We start from the raw sequence: 10,913 nt of genomic DNA on the forward strand, positions 1-10,913 counted from the left end.
ATAAAATCCACATGGGGATGCCCGGGTGACTCAGCAGTTGGGCGCCTGCCTTTGGCTCGGGGTGTGATCCTGGAAACCTGGGATGGAGTCCCGTTTCAGGCTCCCTGCATGGGGCCTGCTTCTCTCTGCCTATCTCTGCCTCTCTCTCTCTCTCTCACTCTCTCTCTCTCTCTCTCTCTCTCTCTCTCTCTCTCAGTGTGTCTTTCATGAATAAATAAATAAAATCTTTAAAAAATTTAAATAAAATCCACTTGTTTTTAATCGTAGGAATTGCTAGATACCTAGACATCTAGATCTAGTAGTATCTTCTGATACTCTGCCCTCTTCATTGCCTACTGTTAAGCTCCCAGTATTGAGAGAAAACTATTCAAATATAGTTATATTGGGAAGGTGTTAATGAGCTAAAAAGTTAATGTAAATGAGCAGAAAGAAATTCTCATTTACCAAAAAAGAAAGTCAATGGACATCATCTAATATAGATTAATCAAAGCAGGACAATATAAAGGTTTTATTTAGAAAATAGACATAAATACTAAAGAAATTTACTTAAAAAAAAAAAGAAAGAAACTACTGTCCCTAGGACAGAGGTGAGAGTAGAAATGGACAGAGGGAACAGAAACTACTTTTGTTTAAAAAGGAAAAAAAAAAGCCTTAGTACTATTTATATTTTTAAACCTATTTACTATACTATTTTGGAAAAAAAATAAGAATTTATTGTAAAATACCTTAAGATCTTCTTGGAACATATATGTATCTCCAATCATTCTTTCTCCCTTGGTATTTCATAATATTAAGATCTAAGTCCCACAGTAAACCAGAAAATATTAAAAGGATAATTGATAATGTTGTTGATTATTGAATATTTTGAGAAACATGGATTTCTGGGCTTTTTCATCCAATTTGTACTTATAAGAACTAATTATATTTTAAAAACAAATTATATTATAAATATTTTATACCAACCTGACTGTATCTGCCTTTCAACATTATAAGTTTCATATTACCTGTGTGATCATTTTCAGCTGAAAATTCTTCTGTTTCATCATTTTCAATTACATTTTCTTCATCCTGTATCTGTTTAGAAAATGGCAATTCTGTCTCCTTTGAAATGTCCTGGAAGTTCCAGGGGTTGTCAAAATTATATAGGAACTTTTTAAAATATGGTAAGGTATCAAAATCATCCGTTTTCTCTAAGACTCTTTCTGTGTCTACTTGATCTTCAGTTTCCATACTTTTTATTGTTTTTATTTCTTGTTCCGTATCAGGGTCAAATTTACTTGTTGGAGGATGTTCGTGTTTATCTCCTCCACCTCCTTCTTCACTTTTTCCATCATCTGATACAATTTTATGTTCATTGGTGTATACAAAGCCTAGCATACCAAAACCAAAATCAAACCAACTTGGCCTGAGAATTGAGGTATCATTGGCAATTATGTCTTCTTTTTCTGTTAATATTTCTGTGCATGGAACTGTGGGTTCTTCCTCAGATGATATAGAATCAAGAACATCTTGTAGTGGTGGATTGCTTTCTTTAGGCAATAATTCAAGCCCTCTATTCTCATCTCCAAAACCTAAATAACTTTTAAAACTACCCCCAAACCAGCCAGTGGCTTGAGGACTGATAATGTTCTCTGATTCAGAATCTAGTTCAGATTGTTTCTTTGGCAATGAATAGAATTCCAGTTCAGGTTCTTGCTTTTGTTCTGTTTGGTGTTTATCATTATTTAATTCCTCCAGGTCATTCCCATCTTCTCCTGCCATTTTTCTACTTTGAAATGAACTTTCTTCTAGAGGTTCAATAACTGATTCAAAAGTCTTTCCTTCAGCTTGTTCCCTTCCGAATCCAAACCATCCTTTCACTTCAGACACAGTTGAGGATGGCAGGATATGATCCACTTCTGGAACAGAATCCTCTTCCATACTTCCAGCTTCTACTCCTTCCCACTCTTTTGATTCAGTAGTACTTCTGATATCTTCAGGAGCCTCTGATGCTGGAAATTGATCTTCAAACCAAGTACTTTCAGAAGGTGAATAAAATCCAGATTCTGTCTGAAAATCACTTTCATATACACTAGATTTTTGGTCCTTATCTTCTTCATATGGATGTATATTTTTGCCATCATCATTGCTTAATTCACTGTCTTCATTTTCAAATGAATAACTTACTCCAAGAAGACAAAGAAAATCAGATTCCTATAAGAAAAAAATTGATTCTAAATATACTAAATATACTAAAATTCCTTGTTTCTCCCTAAATCATTTAAAACAGATGACTCTGATTTTCCCAAGACCATACAACTAGCTTAACAGCACAACAAAAACTAAAACCAGATCTCCTAATCTCCAATATTTATATCACAACTGACTCAGGGTCAATGATATAAATCTAAGTGAAAATTCAAGCTTTGAGTATATCCTGAAAATAAACTCTTGATGAAAAGGCATACATGTCCACAAAATCTTGCTTCTTTTAAGAGTGCATTGAACAGACACATGCAGCTGTTTGGTGAATTGAGAGAGGGGCATTTCACAGCACATGGAGACAGCTCAGACAGCCCAGAGACTCTAAATCATGAAGGCCTTGTTAAAATTTGCACTACAACATTTAAACTTCTTTTATTGTATAGAGTCAACTGTGGTGGGGAATACTCTTGTTCATCTCAGAACAACCAGATCTACAAGAAGAAAAATGGTGAAGTTAATATTTTTTTTAAATTTCATTTTAAGTAGGCTTCACACCCAATGTGGGGCTTGAACTTATGTCCTGGAGATCAAGAGTTGCATGTTCTACCAACTGAGCCTGGCAGGTGCCCCAAGGTTGTTATTTTTTAATCTGAAGGTATGAAACAGTGATCTGTGCTGTTTTTTGGATATGATCATTATGAAATGAGAATAAAGTTCAGAACTTTTAAAAAGTAAACTTCAAAATTGAAATTTTACAATGTTTTAGGGACTGCAGTATAGTAGGTGATTGAGAACAGACTCTGGAGCCAATTGTCTAAGTTTAAGTCCTGACCCTGCCACTTACTAGCTCTATGAACTTGGTTGAATTATATATCCTTTCTATGCCTCAGTCTCCTCATCTGTAAAATAAGGATAATGACAGTACCCACCTCATAGGGGTGTTGTGTTGTGAAGATTAAATGAATGATGTGCTTAGAATAGTAACTCTGTTACTATTAGTAACTAATAGTAACTCTCTGTTACCACTAGCCTAACCTACCCCAAGTTACACTACCCCAGGTAAGCCGCTAATGCCTTGTCTCTCTTCAAGGCAACTCTGAAAGGCCATCCCAGATTCAGAGTTCCTTATGGAATCAACTGAGACTTTTGTTGCAACTGCATCACAGTTCAACTTCTCTGCCCAATTTTGCTTCTTCTTTTGCTCCCTCACAGGTGTTATTCCTATGAGTACTTCCCAGTAAACCTCTTGGGTGCAAAGGTCCACCTCAGAGTCTGTTTCCCAGGGAAATTGACCTAAAAATGTAGGGCTTACATTTTACATGGTAAGTATGCACTTACTATGTGCTGTGCACTGTGCTAGGTGCTGAAATTCTATAGTAAACAAAAAGAAAAAGGTAATGATGAATTGTGATAAGTGCAATGGAGGAAATAAACAGGAATCTGTTAATCTGTTAATTACTGCATCTTAATCAAAAATGCAGTAATTCCACAAGAATCATCATGGAAGGCCTCTGTGTGGCACCAATGTTTATGGGCAACGTAAAAGATAAGAGCGATGTTAAAGGATAAGAAGGGACTAGCTAAGTGAAGAACCTGGAGAAAGCATTTGAACCACAGGGCAAAGCCTGTTTGGGTTTCTGGGCTGGGAAAGTGTTTTGCATGTTCTAAGAACAGTCAGTAGGCGAGTGTCGGCCAGGAGCATAGTGAGTGAGGGGAGAGCAGTATAAGAGAGGGTCATTGAGGTGGAGGTTGGGGACAGGAGCGCAGATCATGTAGAGCCAGGGTAAGGAATCAGGGCTTGATTCTAGGTTCATTGGAAATCCATTAACAGGCTTTAAGCCAAAGGAATGACAACTGAATTGTTTGTTTGTTTGTTTTAGTTTTGTTCCTATGAGATCCATTGCTGTTTGGAGAATAAATTGGAAGAGGACAAAACTAGGGGCCAGGAGACCAGTATTGCAGTATTCTAATCAAAAGATTATGAGGTTGGGCTATGGGGAGAGTGAAGACAATATATTCCAGTTATATTTTGGAGATAAACTTACAGGATCAATAATTATACATTAAATTAACTGTTAATCTCAGAATTTATGCTGGAAAAGAGCCAGATAATAGTTTGTTTGACTAGGCTGATTCACTTTTTATTGACCTTTTTTTAAGGTAAGTTGCCTTGACCTGGAATTTGAATTAAATGGGCTAATCAAATTTACATATTGAAAAGTCATCTTCTGATTCCTTTTCTCATTATCAAGCCCAACATTGTCAAACCCAACATTATCAAGCTTACTTAAAATTCAACAGAAAAAGAACTTGTACAGATATGAGACCTGAAAAGAGTGATGGGAAATAAATTTTGTCCCAGTAGGATAATAACCTTAGTAATAATATCTCATACTTATATAGCACTTACTAAGTGCTATTCTATATACTTTACATATGTTCATCTTTTCCCAATAAATTTATGAAGTAGCACTGTATTATAATCATCATCCTCATTTTACAGATTAGAAAATGAAGACACACAAGGTCACAGTCAGACTGTGAGCTCAGTCCAGAATCCATGATGCTCATAACCACTACACTCTACTACTTCGTAAATTTTTCAGAAAGCAATATGCCTATCATCAACCTTGTCTTACCTAATTTTATTCACATACTCAAACTACTCCTAGAGTGAGTTCTCAGACCAATTATTATTTTTTTTCAGGCCAATTATTATTTATGTCTTCACTATACAACATACTTTACCAATGGACATTTAAAATACTACAGAAAACTATTTTAGCCAAGAAAATTTAAGTTTAATTAACAACTGAAATGTTATTAATACTCACTTTAGTTGATATCTGAACTTCCTCAGATATGAATACCTCTTCAATCTGGACTGCATCTCTGGGAAAGAATCCAAAGTCCTTTCCTTTCTACCAAAATGAAGAATAAAGATTAGCAAGGAAGAGTGATCAAAGCCATAATAACTACTGAGCCTAATTTTGCCCTATATCCTTGGCTTTCATCTATCACAAATCACAAATATAATTAGCTTTCACTTGCCATCTAAAGGAAAGTGAGTGAAATCACATTCTTTTTTTTAAAAAAAAAAAAAGAAAAGATTTTATTTTTAAGTAATCTCTACACCCAACATGGGGCTTAAACTTACAACCCCCAAAGACCCAGATTCTTATGCTCTGCAGACTGAGCTGGCCAGGTACCCCTTATTCCAAAGAATAGCATTATTTTGAGGGAAGAAAGAGCCAAGTTGTAAAATGCCACTTTTTCAAACTTCTGAGGGAAAGCCATATCAATACTGATTTTCTTCCTTTCTATGTTTGCCAGGGACCTTCCTTACCCAGGTGGACCACAGATTTACACTGTAAACCTAGGATAGCAAAAGGCAAAGGAATGGTGACTGTAGCCAAGCTGGACAGAGCTGTGACATATTCAGCATTTTCAGGATATCAAAATCAAGTAAGAGGTTTAACTCTGAAAAGCCAGGATGGATTCATCAAAACAGCAAAGATCTGTAAGTCCTCCTGGGAGAATTTGTCTCCATTCAACTTTTCTGGGGCTACCTCAGTAATAGGGATCTTCTCAATCCAGTTTAAGTACAAATAGGGTGTCCCTGAGAGTGAAAATTTCAGTCCATTTTCTATCCCTGGCAAAGTCCTTTGATCCAGGGCCATTACACCTTAACTATGATTCTTCTAGCTCTATAGGTGCTGCAGCTATTTGGAAATTCATAGTCTGTGGGTAAATTCTACAGTGTGGTTTCTTAAACAGCTGCCTGCCTGGACTAAACACTTAGTGTACAAAACTAAATATGCTTGAAACGTCACCCTGGTTCCACACATTATATGCTGCTTCTGTACGGAACTATCATTTTCACACTTGGTAAACAAAAAAGAATGTTTCTTTTCCTCTTATTATACCTACCATGTCATTTTTCTTAAAGCTGCATTGTTTGCCTCTAATGTGTTCAAAGATATACACCAGCATATTTAAGAGACGATAAGCAGTAAAGAATCTTGGGAACTACAGAAGCCAAATATTTCTGGCCATTGACAGTGAGGGGTTCAGTTGTACAGACCCTGATGCTAAAGAGCAGGATATGTCCAAACAGAATCTGCTCCATCAAATAGTGATCATGGAGGTTTGGGAGTAAAATTGCTTATAGAATCTTTTCATTATAAAGCATAATGATAGAATCAAAGATACAAGTGTGTTTCCAACTGAAAACATTTATCATTAATTTTCCTAGAGAGATTATTCAGGCTTCTAGGAATTTCAGTATAATAGAATTTGGGGGCCAAATAAAAGATTCTCCCAGTTGTTGTTGTTATTGTTGTTTTTCATGAAAAATTCATATACCTTGCTTCTCTAGGCTATGCATCTCTCCGAGATCTCTTCAATAAGAACTCCATCCTTGGGGTGCCTGGGTGGCTTACTCAGTTAAGTGTCTGCTTTCAGCTCAAATCATGATCTCAGGGTCTTGGGATTGAGCCCCACATTGGGCTTCCTGCTCCACAGAGAGTCTGCTTCTGCACTCCGCCCCCTGCTTGTGTGTGCTCTCTCTCAAATAAATATAATCTTTAAAAAAACCTGTCCTTTATTTGCTCAGAAAGACATGTTTTTCTTTTAATTAACTGAAACTTCTAAGTCTCTCTTAAACTTAGCCATTGGCAGCACCATGGTATCACTGATGTTGCCTAGACCTCCCATAATCTCCACCAGCTCCTCTAAAGTGATTTTATTCTCCAAGTAAATATAAAACTTAACTTCAAAAACTATGCATGCTATGTAAAAGTAAATTCAAGACAATCCTAGTTCTTTGTCTCAACCAGGATGCCTTCCCCAAATACTACATTTAAAGAAATTCTGGAACTAAGACTGAATATGACCATTTTTTGTTTGTTTAAATATGTTAAGGATAGAGTGCCTAGGTGGCTCAGTCAGTTAAGCATCTGACTCTTGATTTCGGCTCAGATCATGATCTCAGTGTCATGAGATTAAGCCCACACGTGGCACTCTGCACTCAGTGGGGAGTCTGCTTGATGTTCTTTCCCTCTGTCCCTCCCCCCAACTGATGCATGCACTCTCTCACTCTCTTTCTCTCTCTCACATAAATATTTTAAAAATATGTTAATGGTTTTTAATATATATCACATATATACTACATATGTAAAGTGCTTTAAAATTATTAAAGTTCCTTTAGAGATGAAAAACAGGTATTCTGTACAAGCTAGTCATTTATTCTACATTTAATTTTTAAGACTAGATACTTACACTTCCTGCCCATAGATCTTCCCTGTCTCCTGCAAGTTTAACATAAACGGATATCTCTTCTCCTTTAGTGAAATTCAGGTATCGGCAGTCAGGTCCTCTGTAATCTCTCATGGCTAAGACTCTGCTTATTAAAGCTATGTTAACATATGAGGAAAACACACAATTTAAATTAAAATGTTATTTCTCCCCCTCGCATCTTGTCCTCCTCCAGACTGTCATATGTATTTCCAAATGCTAATTTCTTCATATCATATAACACCTCAAAAACCTACATAAACTTCCCACTGCACCTAGAATCAACTCTAAGTTCTTTAGCTTGGTATCCAAGGCTATACATAACCTGATCCTCTTCTTTATTTAAAATGACTTCCTCTTACTTCTTTACTGTCAAGTTCATCTATCCGTTGTTCCTGGAATATGTCATTATCATTCTTCTCAGAAAAGAAAAGGTAAAGATAATTCATTTTCTTCCTGGCACCCACCAGAGTAACCCCCTTATCTGTGGGGGATGTGTTTCAAGGCTCCTAGTTCCAAGTGGGTGTCTGAAACCACAGATAGTACTGAGCCCTATATATGCTATGTTTTTTTCTACATAGACACATATGTAATAAAATTTAATTTATAAATTTGGCACAGTAAGAGATTAACAACAATAACTAATAGTAAAATTGGATAATTATAACAATATACTGTTATAAAAGTTATGTGACCAATCTTTTTTCAAAGTATTTTATAATGTATTTACTCTTCTTGCAGTGATGTGAGATGATAAAATGCCTACCTAATGAGATGAAGTGAGGAACATGAGGTAAGCACTGTGTCATATAGTTGTGCTACTACTATACATCAGAAGAAGAATCATCTGCTTCCAGACCATGGTTGACGGCAGCTAACTAGAACCATGGAAAGTGACCCATGGATAAAGGGGACTACTGTATATTCCAGGCATTATGATAGCTGTTTCATACCTTTATTTTATTAAATCCCCAAAACAGATTTAAGGTCAATAATCTTTTATCAGTCTGACAAATGAGCCTATAACCAAGTCAGAAAGTAGGTCACACACCTGATAAATGGTAGAGTCAGATTTGTACTGAGATTATTTTCACTGTAATATCTGCCTTCCATATTTTGTGCTTTTTCTTTCTGTTCTTTTCTAAGTCTAGAAGCCCTTCAATCTCTCTCCGTAGTCAACTCAAATCCTACTTCTTCTATGAGACATCTCAAGTTGGTCCAATCTGTTCTGCCCCTTCTCTGAACTTCAGTATTACCTATTATCCTTATATTGTATCACTATTTATTTTTCATGCTGACATGTCTTGTCACCACTCACTAGAATGAAGATTCCTGGAGGTCAAGAAACTTATCTGACATTTCATTTTATTCCTCTTAGATACATAATCCTACCCTTCCAGACCCAGCACATAATAAGCCCTCAATAATTATGATCATAACCACATATACTAGGCTTAGCCCTTCAATACATAAAGCAATATACATACCATATTACCTATTATAATTATATTGACATATGTTATACTTTTGTTTAAGCCATACAATTACAGTTAGCATCACATTATAAATTACTATAAATTTGAAGGTTCTCTTTCCATGTTTCATGTCCGGCCCTAAGGAAACTAAAATGAAGTTGTAAAAAGGGAGAGAAAGATTATTACTATTATAAAACATCATCTAGTAAATCTTCTTTATATATCAAGTTATATATCCAAATGACTAAGAAAAATGTTTACTATAAAAAATCTACTTATAAATTATTTACATTTCTACTAATAATATTTTGCATTTTAATTTACATGTTGCAAATCAGAAACAATTCTCACATACCGAAGAGCTAGAACATATTTAAAACAATTGTGATACTATTCATCTTGCACCATAATGCTAATAACAGAAAATAACTTCTTTTTTTTTAAGATTTTATTTATTTATTAATGAGAGACACAGAGAGAGAGAGAGAGAGAGAGAGAGAGAGAGGCAGACACAGACAGAGGGAGAAGCAGGCACAGTCAGAGGGAGAAGCAGGGAGCCCGAAGTGGGACTCAATCCCAGGTCTCCAGGATCAGGCCCTGGGCTGAAGGCAGCACTAAACCACTGAGCCACCTGGGCTGGCCCAGAAAAATAACTTCTTACGCAATAAAATGAAAATTAATTTTTCTTTGTAGAAGAGAAATTTAATATTCAAGGATATAAATAAAATTATTTACTCCTAACACTGATTTCAGTATTTTTACATAATAAATGAACGCAGAAATGATTAATATCTGATAAAGTGTATACAATAAATCATGGTGATACAAGGTAAAAACATTTTTAGAAAACTCATAAGAATCAGAAAGCTCTCATTGCGAAATAGAAACTAAAAAGTATAAGCACTTCATAAATGAAGAATTATCAAATGGCTTAAAACCTTTTTAATACAAATCAATACAAATCAATTCTAGCTATCTTAAAAAATAGTAAGAGCACGGATTTGTTTTTAAAGCCTGAATTAATATCTTTATAATTTCTGATATATTTATGTATCGGGCCGATCTTTGCCCCTTGATACTTACATTAAAAACTATTATATAAAAAAACTATTATAAAATGCTTTCCTTCTAGCGTTTTTTTTTATAGTGAAGTATATTTTATAATTGCAAATATTTCTAAATGATATTAGTGCTCATCTCTATCACACAGGTCCACAATAACATATTATGTCATTTCAGAACCTTAGCTTAAGAGGAAAAGAAGGAAAAAAAGAAAAGCAAACTTACTTTCACATTCCAAGTCACCACATTTTTTTAAGTCTGCCAGCAGTTTTGTGCCCTCCAGACATTTTGTCAGAAAAATTACCAAAAGGAGGATTCTGTGAACTCCAAGCTCCGCCATGCTAAAACAAGTAGGAATCCCAAACAAGGTTTAAACCAATTGTTGAGGCCATAGATAGGCCAGCCAAAACAAGAGTTACCCCGCGCTCTCTACTAAATTCAAGAGAAAAAGTTTTGGTTTTTTTAAAATCCCTTGATAATTATGTTTTTCGATTGGTGTTTAGGCTTAACTTGAGGGGCAAATGCTTTCTGTTCAGAATCTGCAGTGTCAGGTATCCAGATAATACATAAGGGTTTAATAATTAACAGAGGTTTTTAGTTGGACTCATGGCTTATAAAGGTGACCCATGGAAAACCATCTCACTTAAAGGAAACTTGCATTCAACAGGACAGTTCTTAGGCCTCCACAAAAAAAGTAGTTCATCTCTTTATGTTAAAGTCTTTAGATAGATCAATCAATACAAACTGAGTATTTGCTGCATGCAAATACCAATATCAATGGAGAAAGTATATAGTTATGTGTAGAAGGAGTAATAACATATTAAAAGCATGGCTTTGAAATATGATGAAAGTTTTCTTTTAATACCACTTTCATATCTTAAAAATCTTCAGTGATAC

At 35.3% G+C, this 10,913-nt stretch overlaps 1 protein-coding gene across 3 annotated transcripts in view; it reads right to left on the reverse strand.

The window, feature by feature from the left end:
* MIA2 (MIA SH3 domain ER export factor 2) overlaps positions 1-10,532 on the reverse strand; it is a 91,047-nt gene extending 80,515 nt beyond the window's left edge. For all 3 annotated transcript variants that reach the window (XM_055309076.1, XM_055309077.1, XM_055309075.1), the window contains exons 1-4: positions 10,242-10,532; positions 7,465-7,598; positions 5,019-5,105; positions 1,005-2,193 (exon numbers count right to left, since the gene is read on the reverse strand). In XM_055309076.1, coding sequence (XP_055165051.1) covers positions 1,005-2,193; positions 5,019-5,105; positions 7,465-7,598; positions 10,242-10,356 — 1,525 coding nt within the window. In that variant the 5' untranslated portion in view covers positions 10,357-10,532. The remainder of the gene's footprint in view (positions 1-1,004; positions 2,194-5,018; positions 5,106-7,464; positions 7,599-10,241) is intronic.
* Between the last annotated feature and the right edge of the window lie 381 nt (positions 10,533-10,913).

The sequence above is a fragment of the Nyctereutes procyonoides genome, unplaced genomic scaffold (assembly GCF_905146905.1).
Source record: "Nyctereutes procyonoides isolate TBG_1078 unplaced genomic scaffold, NYPRO_anot_genome, whole genome shotgun sequence".
Classification (NCBI taxonomy): domain Eukaryota; kingdom Metazoa; phylum Chordata; class Mammalia; order Carnivora; family Canidae; genus Nyctereutes; species Nyctereutes procyonoides.